The 16,671-nt window shown below is 32.6% G+C and overlaps 1 protein-coding gene and 1 long non-coding RNA gene across 2 annotated transcripts in view; both read right to left on the bottom strand.

The window, feature by feature from the left end:
• LOC144837361 (uncharacterized) overlaps positions 1 to 16,671 on the bottom strand; it is a 260,004-nt gene that overhangs the window by 118,383 nt on the left and 124,950 nt on the right. The gene's annotated exons all lie outside the window — the stretch shown is intronic.
• Positions 4,674 to 16,122, bottom strand: LOC144837355 (hematopoietically-expressed homeobox protein HHEX homolog). Its single transcript, XM_078692424.1, has 4 exons — positions 15,491 to 16,122; positions 10,479 to 10,663; positions 8,331 to 8,381; positions 4,674 to 6,251 (listed from the first exon to the last, which is right to left on the bottom strand). The coding sequence occupies exons 1-4, from the start codon at positions 15,957 to 15,959 to the stop codon at positions 6,039 to 6,041; spliced, it is 918 nt and encodes a 305-aa protein (XP_078548550.1). The 5' UTR covers positions 15,960 to 16,122; the 3' UTR covers positions 4,674 to 6,038.

Here is a 16,671-nt window from a genome sequence, read left to right as displayed (position 1 = left end):
AATGTTTTCACCCAAAATAAAATTATGAAAACGGTATGTTAGAAAGATTTTTTTTAGACTGGATTTAATTGACTTCCCTTTTGATTCTAATTATTTTGTTGTTGAAATAAATAAATAGGATTTGCTGGGGCTGCAAGAAACGTTCTGATAGTAATAGTCTAAAAATTGGTGATTGAATATTTGAAAGCTATGAATTGAATTTTGAGTGACTTATAATCACATATTTAAGTACGGTGTCAAATATATCATTGAAGTATGCAACATTATATTTGAAGCAAATTTGTGCCGTATCATGATCAATGCATTTAGACATAATTAAAATAAATTGTATTCATTTCCTTTTGAATAAGAAATCGTCAATTCTGCTTATTAGTACGATTGATTAAACTTCTGTTCAGATGCCGAGTCAAGTCACATATTTTCGAATGATTGACAACGATTAATTGTATGTATCGTCACACACTTCGTGTTCGCTAAGTTTCTTCAAATCTATGGTGAAATTATCCGCGAATTATGATGAAGACGTCAACATTATCATTGTGATATGTCAAGCAAAATAACTTTTCCTGCCGTGTTAGAAAACTCATTTTCTAATTTGTTTCCAAGGCTTCGACTCGTCAAAGTTGTCAAGTATGAAATTATACATTTTTTTCTAAAGTTCGTTCGTCAATCCATCAAGTAAAGTTTCAATCGTATACGGACGGACGTACTTTTAAATTACATTTAACTTTGGCAAATATGAGTCGTAACATGAACTGAATTCAATGTTTATGTGAGATAACTTGAATATTACATTATGCTAGGGAATCAGGTCGGTGTAATAATGGGGCCCAATACTTCTTTTAAAGAAAACAATTTAAATTCATAGATACATATAATAGCGAGCAAATGGTAACGAATAGTTTTCATTTGTGTCTAAATATTCTTAGTATCTATATAAAAAAACACACTTTTAATATAAAACAAACTCGACGCTGCAATAAATAATAAATAAAATAAAAAAGTAGATCTAAATCAGGCCTAAAAAAATAAAAACATTTACATTTGACAAATAAAAAGGTTATAGAAAAAGATCATAACAAACGTAAGCCTATACGGTAGTTTTCATGTTCTTTCTTTCATTCTCTAATTAAAAAATATCTACATACAGAAGAAAGGGGACCTCTTTGAACCCTTTGGACAACCGTTTGTCCCCAGTGTCCACAGAATAGTTGGCCATGTGTTTTATTTATTTCTTTATTTATTAGTCATCACTTTTTTATCAGTGGCACACACTGTCGTTAGTGGTGCAACCAAAATAAAACAATAAAATAAATGAGCAAAATAATGAAAGGAAACAAAACCAAAGCAACGGGAAAATAAAAACATATACATATTTAAAGCTATACTACAAACTATAAACTATAAAACATGGAGGGTAGCTTCATGTATAAACTAAGCCCAACACATGTGCACATCAAGTAAATAAACTAAAGAGCAAAATGTTACAATATGCTAGTCACTGTGTTAAAACACATTGCTCTTGTTCGAGTTCTGTGGATGCGTGTCTCAAAACAGTGGTTATAACTGCATAGTTTCAGTTATCAATACACATATATATCCTCACATTTTCACCCTGAAATATTGTTATATCATTGCGATTAATCCTCAAAAGTACTTCGACATGAGTGTTCATAAATGACATACAGTAGTATTGAATATTATCTCACCATATAGGGCCATGTATAGGTTATTGATGCTTAATATACCGTATCTTCTCATAACTTTATCCGGACCTATTATACGATCAATCAATTTTAACATAAATCGCCAAGTGTTGTACTTTTACATGTAGATTGTTAATATCATATCATAAAAGGTCACTTTGTAGAAAATCCCCTGTAAGGTCATTCGATGCATCATGGCGTCTATTGCCGTGTAAGTTTGCTTAAGAATTATTGGACTTCATTAAACTCTTCCATACAAAGTCCTCAGGGAATACTACCTAGTAGAGATTGACAGTATGAATTTTAAGTATTTAGAAAGAATCCCATATTAAATCTTCATATTAATATTATTGACATGTTGTTCAGACGGAACAGTCAAATTGTCTGCTGACAATTACCGATATTATCCTTCCCTAGGCAAGCTAAAATGAGCAAAATGGTCTGAGTAGACCTAAAGTTTTTTTATGGCACATCATGAAACCATGAAACAGCTTTCCATTCGTGTACCGGTACCGCTCATTGACTAAAGTTTGGTTCTCACTTATAGCAACGCAACGTAACGCAATCTACGCAACGTAAGGAAATGCCCTTCCAATAATTGTGTTTGCCTCCGCCTGCGCGAAATCAAACCTGCTATGTTTGCAGCACTATTGCGTCGTCGGTTCCCACTTGTGATTACGCAATATACGTCGATACGTCGCTGCGTTGCGTTCTAGTAGGAACCACGCTTTAATAATTATATTGTGATACCATGCAGTATAGTAGTTTATGAACTTTTTTACCGTACCAAATATGTCAATACATCCTTTGATCAACAGAAATAAACGTGAGCCGAGGTTAGTTTGCTCTTCTGCCATAATAGGCCTTGTTCAACTCATTTACAAAAACCATTGAAAGTATAGTAGTTTTAATACACACCTTGCAAGCATATTATAACAATAGTCATACAGGCCTATTATTACTTTATAGGCCTATCACATTCGTGTTTCTGACTGCTATATTTTAGCATAAAACTGAAAGTACTGTTAGGCCTAATAATACAATTGTTGTAGGATTTATTTTATAATTACTTTGGATTATTATTAGGGCAATTTAAATTAGGTACTCGGAAATTGTGGTTTCTATATTTCATTTTGCAAAAATTGTTCCGGTTATTTCTGTTTGGTTATTAGTATCTTTGCCAGGCTTAAGCTCTGTTTAAATCAAACTAGTTTGACAAAAAAAGTGTGGTGTGCCCCAAATTTGGTAGCGATATACCCAAATATGGTAGTGATATGACGTCATCATGTCCATATATGGGCACATCACATGTCTTTATCACATAGAGTTTGATAGTGTAGACAGAGCTTAAACCTTTCTATCGGACTACAAATGATACATTAGGCTATAGATAGATTTTACCAGGAAAGAGTTTCACTCACCCTGATTTTACTTATGGTAAATGTAATATCATCGCAAGATAGGTGGTACACTTACGTTTGGTTCCCACTATAACGCAACGCAAAAACGTAACGCAACGCAAGAACGTAACGTAACGCAAGTAATTACATACAGGCATATTATTTGAATTGTTATCATTTTGCGTTGCGCCTAGGTAGTTACGTTGCGTACTTAGAAACGAAGGTTTAAGATAAGTACAGCTTACAAAATAAGAAAGTAATCATTGATGTCTACGTCTGTTTCTTTGGAAAGTTTTGATTTTTATTGTACCATTTTTCATGAACCAAGTTGCAATTTGATAAATATGTTAAATGCTTTGTAAATTTGTAGAGCTTAGTCATTACGCCACAGAGTACCCTGTTAGGGTCAATCAAACTGATTGACAGTGCGAATGACACATTCTAAGGGGTCTGAATAATTGAGCTGTACCCTTTCTTTACCTAGATCGTCAGAGCCGTTACTGATGAATCAAAAGTCATCCTTTGTAACTATTGTTGATATACAGGTTACATAGACCCGATTGTGTAGACTTGCTTTGAACAGTCTTTGATTGCACAATTCAGTTAGAATTGTTTATTTAAATATTTTATTAGTCTTCCTTAACATACAATGTTTTTCCATTAACGACCAATCGTAGCCGTATTGTTAACATTCTCTATTGTATGATAAATATGACACTACGTAAATAGAACTGACCTTAATCAACAATCTCTAGGTATTTAAATAAACAACATCTACCTCAATGTTATCAACAATAACTTTTTTTTATCATTAACTAATAGAAACATTTGCATTATCAACAACATCTTCATTCAACATCTTCGTCGTTTTCAACAACACATTCGTCGTTATCGACGACATACTTATACTCGTTGTCATCAACAACATATTCATCATCTTCAACAACATATTCATCCGCAACAACATATTTCTCATCTTTTTTTTTTCTTTTTTTTTATTCAATCGAAACCAACAGCGATAATTACCGCCACTAACAGGTTTGATACAAACAAAGCCAGGACTGTTTAAAGCACCTTGATTGGTCCTAACATTGATCAAGAGCTTCTCTCGTCCAGTGCCCACCTTGAGGTCTGAGGCAGATTAGATGCAACATATTCGTCGACTTCAACAACATCTTCGTCATCTTCAACAACATCTTCGTCACTTCAACAACACAATCGTCGTCATCAACAACACATTCATCGTCATCAACAACATCTTCAACAACACATTCGTCGTCATCAACAACATCTTCAACATATTCGTCGTCATCAACAACATCTTCAACAACATATTCATCAACGAAATATTCGTCATCAACATACTTTCATCATTTATGTATTCACCTTTGAATCAACAACAAAATCATCATCATCACAATCTTGATCATTAACAACATCTTAATGTCATCATCAATTTTGTCATCGTCAACATCTGCGTTATGAACACAATCTTTGAAAACACCTCATCACCATTCAGCATCATTTCTAATGATAATAATACTCCAGTAACAAATATACAACAATCTTAATTCAAAACTGTACATTTTATTGCAAATACAATACTGCATTGCACAACACATAGCGTGTATACAACAAGAATAAAAACAATCAAAATATGTAACAACTCAAAACTATTTACAACATACACAACAAAAATAAAAACTTCTTAATAATTTTCTGAATTCGTCTTTAAGGCCTGAGTGTCAATGAGATTTGGTTGTTCTATCATATTATCAGTCTCTTAACTGACTGAAACTATTAAAATCAATAACATAAATCAAATATGCATAAGGATGCTGGTGATCTTTTGCTTAAAATTCTGTATTAATACGATAGAGGGCGCTTTATGGGTCGAGTTTTTTTTAAGCTACGGTATGAAGAGATATTATATTCTATGGGTGAAGCAATTTAAAATGTTAAATTCAATACATTTAATAATATTGTTTTATACTACCGATAGATTTAATTAATTAGTATAGAAAACTGTTTCAATGTGTCAACATAATTTACTTTTGACGGAAAAAAATGTGATGACCAAAAATACCCAAACAATCAGAAAAGAAAATCCTCAATGATTTGGCCTATAGTACTATTTCAGGCTCATCACAGCCTAAGTTGCTGGAATATTCAAAGTACTGTATATGGAAATTCTATTGTAATACATGTTCCTTCCCATAACAGAGGCAAAGATAGACCACGCATTGTAACGATCTTCCTAAAGACTTCCGTAAAGGAAATGTTATTCAGCTCGGCATTAACAACGAAACGATTTTCCATACAATAAAAGACCAGGAGGTCATATCGGTAGATAACAGAGTCAACTTTAAATGAGTTGGCATTTTGCCCTAATTTAAATACAAAATTGCGGATAGTTTTTTAACTAATCCGAACAACCATTTATAGAAATGAATTGATACATCAAAGAACATTACCATTATTACCAAGTCAAACTGATTTTACATTTTATGTTAACAATTTGTACGAATTATTTTGAATAAGCCAAGCTTATTTTGTATTATTAATAATTAACACCATTACAATGATGTTTATCACTATTCATGAGAGCGCCAGAACCTAGAAATCTTCCACTAGGTCCTTTGAGGAAAAGCAACGATGTTATCTACAGCTTCTTCTTCTACAACATTTTAGGTTCTATACATGGAATGATCGTCCACATGTTTAGAACCCGATTTAAACTGTTTTATTTTGTTCTCGGATTAACAAAACTTCATATATGGAATGCCAGTACATTGTCAAATTTGGTCAAATAATGACGTTGATAAGACTCCGTTTTAAAAACAAGTTGGTTGTCTCTTTGCACTGCAGACAGAGGCAGTGGTTGTCGTATCTTGCCATACTTTGGTTGATATGTTACAGTAATACATTAGTGTCAATCATTTTTTAAAACATCAATTTCTAAGTTATCTGTCCGGCAGCCGTTTATGATACTGTTGATGTTGCAATTGTTGTTGTTATAGTTACACGTATTGTTCATATTTTCATCCGCTACGTTCATGCCTAAGAGTTCATCGGTTGGAGGATCATCAAGAGATTTTAACATATCTTTTTCATCTTTGCAGTCATCTTTACCAGTTGGGCTTTCCTAAAAAATATAAATAAAATAAAGATTAAATATGTTTTACAAATAAATTCCAATTATTTTAATGACTGGTCGATCTACAATGGATCCAATTATTTATTTAGGAATATTATAATGCTTATAATAGTAATACATACGGTATTGTACTTCACTTTAAAACATTGCGCGATTTGTTTATGCCAATGTGTTTTCTGTTATACATCATAATGTACAGTATATGATATTATTATTATATACCATATGCCTATATACTGTAAGGACCTCATAATAAATCTGTTACCAAGCTGTATCAAGTCAAGTATCATTTATTGTCATTTGTTTTAAGAAACAACATAGAAATTCTGTTTGCTCTGTTGGCGGAGCACAATATCCAACGAACACACCACAAACTCAAAACAAAAACATTACAAAAAGTGTCTACATGATGTTTGTATTTTGCGACTTTTGATTGTTAAAAATATATTACTACTATAAGGTGTGATATTATCTATATATATATATTATTTAATGTGCAAATTATGTAAATAATGAATTGACAACCGAGAAAGAATAGGCCTCATAATTGAGGAGTTAATTGGACGGGAACTAGTTGTTGTTCTCATCAATTGGTTGTAGAATATTAATGAATACAATTATATAAATAATTATGTCCTGATTAAGGATTATCATTGGGTTATATAGAAACTTGTTGATTTGTAATTCAAGGACAATTATCATGTTTAAATGGCTCCCAATCAATGTAGAAAGAATGCAATAATTTTAACAATATGGACACTTCCATAAGTTTTTTTTAATTCAAATTCAGGACATGGCGCTTTGAATAATAATCTTATTTCTTTGCTTTCAGATGGGAATTGGACACTAAGAAATGTCTGTGAAAAGAAGTTACTCCATGACCCAAACAAAAAACGATGTTTTAAACCAATTTCAAGTAAGTAAATCCAGTTAATAAAACCAATGTTAGCCTATATTATTCAATGTATTATAGCCTCGGGCTTAAACATAAGTCTGTGGGTTGCTTCATGCGAAAATATTTTAATTGAATTGATTGATAAGGAGTATTAGTATACTAATTTAATTTCAATAAAATAAGACAAAAAACGTATTTGAAACGCTATAGGCCTATACCGTAATTCAATGTCAATTCTTTGAAAACATGATCCTATGTTAAAAATATCATGATTTACTTTGAAAGCTTTAAGGCCATTTGCTACTCGTATAGCATCCGAATGTTTCAATTCTATGAACAAATTGATAATCCGTCGGTATATAAACATGATCCTCCCCCATACTTAGCATGAACTAGCTATTCTGTTTAGTTCGTCCTGACTCATTCAATCGCGTACATCGCTTAATTTCTTTCCCCAAAACTTCTGCACGAAACCCTCCTTAGTGGCGCCGTAAAGTTTAAAACTGCCAAACGCCGGAAATTGGCATTCATCGTGGCCTGTTGAATTCACTTCCTAGGCCCGATGTTAAAATTCAGATCTCAAGGTGCGAATTCATTGATAATTTCAACTAATACGCATGCACTTGCGCATGCGTATTGTCGTTACGCGGAAATTGCTTAGTGATGGTAATTTGGATCGACATGAATATGATGTAGTTGGTTTAACATTTACACGAGAGGAACTAGAAACATTTGAATGTTTTTAATTGAGAACATTCTTCCATTTAAAGTATTTGAAACACATTATGTTGTTAAATATTCGGTTAATCAGTGGAGTAATGTAATTACTGCATACGGCATTTCAAAGACTTCCTTATTGAAAAAAATAATTCGATATGTAAGTTGATAGTTGACAAAATTCCAAGGCATGAATATTATACATTATGATTTATATGAAAATATTGATATTTTCCACTAGGCGAATTTGTACGCGCGAATCTAAAGCTACAGCTTATACGCATGCGTACTCATGTTTCCATCTTCCAAATCTCTCTCTACACATGCGTATACGTGGTCGCTTTCGATTCGCGCGCGAACAAATTCGGCTTTAGTAATATTATTTATATTTTGTATCATTATTTTTTACATATTATTTATCTACAAATCATCAGAAAAATGTAAACATTAGTTACCTGCTTTAAACGCCTCCATTTTGCTCTGCGATTTTGGAACCATGTTTTTACCTGAAAATAAAAAAAAACAAAATGTAAACAATCAGTCATTTGTTGTGCTTTATTATCAATGGCCACTAATTCTATCATATATACATTTTAAAAAAACATTAAGACAAAGGTCAAATGAATACATGAAAGCGATACATAATTGCGAAAAAACAACAGAAACTGAGAACATATCGGGCCAAACAATCTGAAGTTTCATTTGTTTTAAGATAACAAATTTCCTTGTATTCCTTTGTGTTCGTAAACCGTAATAACCCAATACTTGAAATATAACCTATTTAAATAGGCGTTAAATAACGTGACAAGATAATTGGATATTGCAGTTTAATATATAATTCCTTAAACTAATATTGGCGCCAAAACTGTGAGAATCATTCAACGGGCAGGCTATTTTCTAACGTGTTGAAACGAGGACTAATTCTAGAGCCGCCAACTCGAACTGCTCGTTAGTAGAGGAACTCAGAGGCTATAATTACAAATTATCTGCTTATGTGGCTTCCTTTCTACAACTCTAATATCTTTCCTGTATCTCAGTAAAGAATCCGGGCCCGTTTCATGTACAAAGGGTACTGTTTTTTTACGGGAGGCCGTTTCACAAATTCAATAAAGCTTAATAAAATATTACAATAACGCGTCAATTAGTCAATAATTGTGACCATCACTACAGGATACTGTATTTTGCAAAGAAAACTATTGAATGGCGGTATCGAGACAAACATAATGTTAAATTCGTTTTAAAAATGTGATACCCTTTCATTCGCATATGATTAGGCCTGTTTGTTACTCTGTGAAACATTAGTAGCGATTAGTTAAATACAGAGACCCATCTTTAACATTAATAGGCCTACCATAAGCAGTAGTAGTCCTGGTTATATTTGTTGTATGAAAACAAAATGTCTTTGGGGGAACAGGTTGTATATCATTAGGCAGTTTTAATTTTCTACACCGTACTAATTAATTACAATAACAAAGATCATGAACGAAGTATGAAGGGAGTTTACCCTTTTGACACCTATCATCAGACATTAACACCAATTAATTAACTTCCGTAATCTTTTATTGTGACGAACAGGGCAAAATGAAAAATGTGCGGGTACATACACAGTTAACACGTGACTTGGTACTCTATGAAATTGTAGTGAAAAAGTGCCACCAGTTGTACAATTCATGTTTAATGTTATGGAATAAGTATATAGTTATAAATGTCTGTACAATATTGGCAGTTGTAGAGGCTATTTTGTTGTTTCTGTATCGTTAATTGTATTTATTACTAAGCCTAAAAAGTAGGCCTAAAGTCTATAACTGTTCGTTTAAAATTCTAAAAATATATTAAGTATGATATCTAACTGTATAGCTTAGGTCTATTAAAACTTTATTGGATATCAATTCACAGTAATTCATTATCAGAAACAATAGACACGATCAGTGAACTTTCAATTCCCTTCATTTACATTATACAGTAAACATGAAACATATGCCAACAAAAGGGTACTTTTAAAACGGATATTAAGTTAACTTAAGATCTTGTTCGGGACACTTAGGGGTATTATTATATTATAAGCAACTGACTGAATTCATTTTGCAAGCGACGCGTAATTGAATTTCATACGGCGAAAGTCTGTAGAAAGGGGTTGTACATTTACGCCACTAATTAATGCGTGGTTCCCACTAGAGACGCAACGCAACGACGTAACGCAACGTAAGAGATTTGTCCAATCACAAGCGATGAATTATTCGAACTGTCGCTTGTCATTGGTCAACTCGCTTGCGTTGCGTCTACGCCATTGCGTTGCGTCCTAGTGGGAACCAAGCTTACCCGTATGTTTAATTCATATTTTTTTTATATTAAAGTTTAAAGTTGAAGTAAGTCGGTGAATATGCGGAAAGCGGCATTTATTAAATATTGTAGAATTGTTATGATTTTTGTAGGTTGCGATTTGATATTTATATTTGTAATGGTGCCTTTGATCTTCATTGATTATTTTGATATTGTGAATTATTCTCTCTGTTTTGATTTTAGCTTTTCAATTTGCATGGCCCACCCCCACCCCCTACAATAATTAGCCTTTTTCAAGTTGAATCAAGTTTTGTTCAAATTACCTGTCTTTCGCTAAGTTGCAGTAATTTTGCCAACTTTTTACGTTCTGGTGGTGACAAATATTTTTGATTTTCAAACTTCTTCTCCAACTCCATTGTTTGGTCATTTGAGAATCTAACTTGTCCTCCCTTTCGTTTGTGCAGTGGTCTTTGTATGAAAGGATTCCATAGGAAAGGTTTTCCTGAAACTGTAGATAAAAGAATAATTTATGTTACGTAACACATAATAAATAACAATAACAATGATATGGATATCTATATAGTTATGATAAAATGATGCTATAGTTTTATATTATCAATTGCAATGATAAGAAATATAAAGGCTGTTTTTTTTCAAAGAATTTAGAGAAAATTATAAACAAAGAATTCCAATCGAATGGTCGATATTATACAGTAATGTATCTATAATTGACTGTAGTATCATAGGCAAATTCTATGATACAGAATAATATGTGACGCCTTATTTTAAACCAATTTTAGAACAAATTAAATTCAGTCTTCGAGGATAAACAATCAACGAATAATGAAAACGAGGATATTTGTATAATTCGTTACCATGTCATTTATTGTATGAATCAATAAGTCTAAATTGTTTTCAATCTAAAGCGCAAACGGAACCATCCGGACTTGAGTACTATTCCTTTATGTATTTTTCAGGAGGTAATAGAGGTAATATATAAAGCTATTATATGATATAATATAGCATTAAATTGCATTTTCAGAAGGTTAATTATTTTCGCTCTTGTGATGTGCGGTTCGATTGGTGACTGTATTAAATATTATGATCTTCATAGAACCCAACAACATAATATAAGTTGCATTGTACAGTATTGTATTTGTATCATAAAACTGGTGTTTAATTTGTCTGTATATACATTTCACTTGCACTGATGAAGGACTAGTGTTGCCCGAAAGCTCTGCTAATTTTTCTAGCTGTTTTACTTTATCGTTTGGATTAGTTTTTTGCTTATTTTATTTTGTATCTCCATTGACACCCAGCCACAACATTGTCTTTTTTCCATTAATTTGCCTTTGGATTTATACATTCCACTTATTATTTGTATATTTTTTTATATGGTAGGCCTATAATAGTTGAGTCCCATATAAGGCGACATCGTGGAAAAAAGAAAACAGTTTTGAAAATAGCAGGTGCGAAAGAGCTTGTTTGGCAGGTGGGAAAAAGAGTTTGATAGTGTATTTATGAACTGTAACGAATCCAAAACAAATTGAAGTTCAGAACGGCCACCCTTAATAAGTGCTTGAAATACGCGATATCCTCGTGTCATTAGCCAAAGTGCTATGTCTATTTACACTTTTCCTAATGTCTATTTACCCTTTTCCTCGTCTCTTTTGTATGGCGTAGGCCTACTGTGTAAGCATGATTGTGATGTTCGACTGTCAAAAGGACATATAAATATCAATTAGTTTATTAATTAGCGGTTTTATATATTTGTTTAGGATTTGTATTGCTCTTTTCATATAGGTGTTATTGGTTTCCTTATTACTGGTGTACTTTGTTATAGGCCTATTCAAATCTGTCCTTACCCATTAGATTTACAAATTAATCTTTGCAGTCTTAAACCTGATTTATACCGAATAATTCTAGGTTAGGCCACCTGCCTTGTTATACTTTCACTGAATTGTATTGTTAATTTAAACGTTTCTTTGTGGTTATTAACATGGGTACTTTTGTCCCGGATTCAGGAAAAGTGCTTAACGTTGCAGCCTGGCTGACTGGTGGTTACCCCTTCGGATATGCTAAATAATTGCATTTTAAATAGGTGAACCAGTATAAAGAAAAACCGCCTTCTATTCAACCACTATACAATATCCGAACGAGTTCAATGTACAGTTGCTAATCTTACAGTTAGTTCTTTCCCACATTGATGGCTTTTACTGACATCCTGGGCCAGTTTAAAAGAGAAGATCAACCAAGAGGTGTGGAAACGTTTCCTGTTCAGGGAGCATAACGGAAACGCTAGGGCGCAGCTGGCGAAGTTTCTTAGACTGTTGTAAGCCAAATGGGCCTAGCTGATAAGAGGCATTGACTGGTAAAAGCAGGAAACTATACAACATGTACTAATCTCCCAGATTATAGACACAATACGTTAAATAAGCTTATTCAATAACTAATATGGACATGAATAGCTGAAATAGGGAAATCATATGCATTATGCGAGTTCTATTAATTTTCTTGGTAGAACGCGACCATCGAAGATTATTTACGATTTATGAGAATTTACTGACGATTAACCTATCACCAATCAATGAGTAATATGTTCGATATTGATCATTACTTTGTAAATCTGATCAGATTGAATCTCTTATCATAGCGCCAATGGGACCTTTAGATATTATTCGCAATATCCTGGACAAGTTTAGCTATTGTTGTCTTGTTAAAGGCTCAAACTAGTATTATTATACCCTATTGAGGTACTCCTCAACCACTGAATTACTGTATTCTTTTCTTATTTATTCCAATAATAATAATTTATTTGGAATCAATGATGTGGAAATTTATTCGGCACCTGGATCTAACAAATAATCATAACGTATATAGCCTATAATATTAAAACTATTTGTATATATTCATTTACAACTGGGCCTAATATAAACAAGGCCAACAGCCATAAGTCGCGTGCTAAAATGCATAGTGATACCGGACCGACAGACAGACCGACCGACATAGTGAACTATAGAGTCGCGTCCACGCGACTAATAAGGTGAAAATAAATAAATATAACCTAAACAATCACCATACCAACCACTCTACCACCATGACAATAGTAATTTAAACCAAAGCTCATCAATATCATCTTTATTTATTGCTGCTTATTAATACACCAACCTTCTTCATTTGATATGACTATATAAGGGCATGTTTAAAATTATACTATTTGTACTAATATTGATATATCATCATCCACCTCACTAATAAACACATTTTCTTTTCCAAAATGACTGTCATTTTAACAAAATCCTAAAACTAAGCAAAGTAACTATAACCTGTAAATTTGTCTTTGTTTTAAAGCGTTTTTTTTTTAAACAAGGAAGCTACATAATAATTTAATGAGAGGAAACACACACGCACCCACGGCCTGCCACAAAGAATATCTTAATACTGTAAAATATCACATAACATAAACATGAAGGAATTATTAAAAATTATATAAATTATGACCCTGGAGAAAGAAATATGACATAGGACCTAATTTCTCTTCCAATCTAAATAATCGAAAACCTAATGTTATGTATTATTATTAAATATAATATAGGCGTAACAATTTATTGAAGCATTTAGGCATAACATTGATAATATTTATTATTATATAACATTACAAAAGCTTTGTCTTTATATTAATTATAATTTCGTCATCCATACGAGAGATGAATGGATTTGGTTAATTTCTCCATGGTGACTGCTTAAATAGATCAGTTTTAGGCTAGAAAACTGTCTTGAACCAAGGATCTATAATAATAACAAAGATCCATGCTTGAACAAATGTATGTTACCGTTGCTGTCTGAGCATGGCCAATTCTAACAAAATGTCGTTTTAAATAAAATAAGGTCCCAATTTAAAAATTGTGTGAACATGGGATAATTAGAATAATGTACATTGAGAAATGTCACCTGACTTGTTTTGATAGAATATTTGAATGATTCATGCATTTAATTTGATAAAAACAATCATGATAATAAAGTATTTGTATCCATCCCAAATAAAATATTCATGAATTATTATATAAAATGTTAATTACCAAAGTAGATCAATAATATTCTTTTTATAACAATGCTTTTGTGAAGTATTGGCAAATAACAATCAACAGCTTTTGTAAGTGGCTTGGCTATGTAGGATGTTGATACCATCAAAAATAATATTGCATATATTACACAAACAATTGACTAATTATTTCCTTATAAACAAAGCGCGCTATTGTTTGTAAAATGATAATGATATTCCTTGACAAACAAGTATAGACCTTATACCGTGATTCCTACTTATGTGCATTGCAGTAAATAATTGATTTATGATAAAAGATAACGAAAAAATAATGATCATATTGATAATTTAATATTAAAAACAGGAATGAGATGTTAACAAGCATAGTAATGTTAAAGCTCAGGTACAGGCATGAATTTTAAATATAATATTTTGTTAATTGTACATAAACCAAATATTTGTCACAGAAATCAAGACGAAAAAACATGAATTTCCCTTAATATGGTCAAATACAAAATTTGGCAAAATTCTTCCATAAAAACCAGAAAGACTTTTTTTCAGTAGTTAGGTAGTTAACCTAATGTAATAACATGTCTGGTGACTCCCTAGACGGTGAAAAAAGATGGTGGATATACGGTGGATAATTTTTGCTATAGCATGAAAATAAAAATCTGAAGTTGAATAAAAATATCAGAAATGTAATATGCAAGTTATATTACCTATATTTAGTCATCTGATAAAATGTTTTACCACACCGTTTATATTTCATAGCTTTTTAAAATGCCTCTCTATTTACAAAATGTGTGTACAAACGAATAGAGATTTTACTGTGTAATTTGAACTATCCCCCCACTGATAAGAAAGTGCTTATTTTCAACAAGCTTGTGTAACACAAATAAAATCCCAAAAATTATGAAACATAGGGGAAACTATAGATCGATAATTATTGGAATGTATAATCAATAGAAATTTTTTGCCCGCACCTGGCCTTTAAAACGATAGTAAAACCTATAAAAAATATAAAAGTGTTCATGTTACTGTATATTTTGGTACTGTATTATTCACTTTACCTACCATACATTTTGAACATCATTGCAAAATGACTTTAGATCATAACATTTGATATTAAATACACATTTAGTAGAATCCCTATTAAGGAGACCCAAGGAGACAACTTCAAGCCTAAAAAAGTTAAATTAAAAAACATTTTCGTTCGAGTCCCCTTATGGTTCTATCGTGATAAATAGTAATAATTAGTAAGTTATTTGAATAATAAGTTTTTAAAATACATACCTTTGTTGTATGGATCGTGCATTTCTCTGATTGTTTGTGTATGGTAGTCTGCTCGGTGGTATGGGTACAAAGGACCAGAAAATCCGTTGTTATAACTTAATGGAGAAGGAGACGTCATTGCCTGAGTTGGAGAAGTTAAAGCTGGTGATGGTAAAGACTGTTCGTAATAGGAATTTCTTTGGCAACTGTTCTGGTACTGTATGCCTCCGGTGTTGGAGTAACTACCATTGAAATTGGCACTTGGCGGTAACGTTGGTGTTGGTCTTGCTGGGCCTAAGTTGTAGGCCTGACGTCCAAGAATATTATCTATATAAAACGGCGTGTGTCCAACTGCCTGGTGGTGCGTGGCCTGTGCGATGCTCGGTTGCACTGGGGTGGGGGCTACGATAGAAGATACAGGGTTCATCATGAGGGGTCCCCCACCACATGATGCCGTCACGCTGGGTGGTGGGTATGGAATCGTCGACATTATAAGCCTGGAAAATGCAAAGAAAGATAGATATACAAAAACCCAAGCGATCAATGCAAACTTCAAAATAGACTTGATAGTATGTTGACCAAACGATTGACCAGTCCCAACCAAGTCAACTTTCTGTTTGAGAATAGACCTTTCTTCGTACTAGACTAATCAAGTGCATGTACTATAAAGGGAGTGGTTTAAACAAGAAAAGTTATTAATATGCATGTGCACTGAGAACCGTTTGCTATCCGGTGAATGGTTGAGCTTCGGAAAGTTTGTGAACACGTGATTGCGTGCTTGTCCAAATATGGGAATTACTCCGCCCACTTGTTGATATTATGTCGACCTTGGCTTTTTAGAGGCTAGCAAAAAATGTTAGCAATCGCTGATAATTGAAGGGAACGAGTTGAAACAATGATAAACAAACAAACATACTAAATAATAGCAATTGAGAGGAAAATAGAAATGTTGATTGCGTAGGCCTAGTCGAGATTTAGGAGTGAGTAACGTATCATCAAATCGTATTTTATAATGCAAGCGAATCGACAATTATTATTAAAATATAATACAGTAACATTATTATAATTGTTTTAAAAAAATGGCACCCGATTCTCTGTAAATTCTAGGCCTATATATCCACACTTTGGCATAATTTGTTCAGTATCATAAGCAATACTGTAGAGTAAAGTGTCGCATATTAATATGTGTCACATAATAATGC

The sequence above is a fragment of the Antedon bifida genome, chromosome 3 (genome assembly GCF_963402885.1).
Source record: "Antedon bifida chromosome 3, ecAntBifi1.1, whole genome shotgun sequence".
Lineage (NCBI taxonomy): Eukaryota > Metazoa > Echinodermata > Crinoidea > Comatulida > Antedonidae > Antedon > Antedon bifida.
This window is presented reverse-complemented; position numbering and strand designations above follow the sequence as displayed.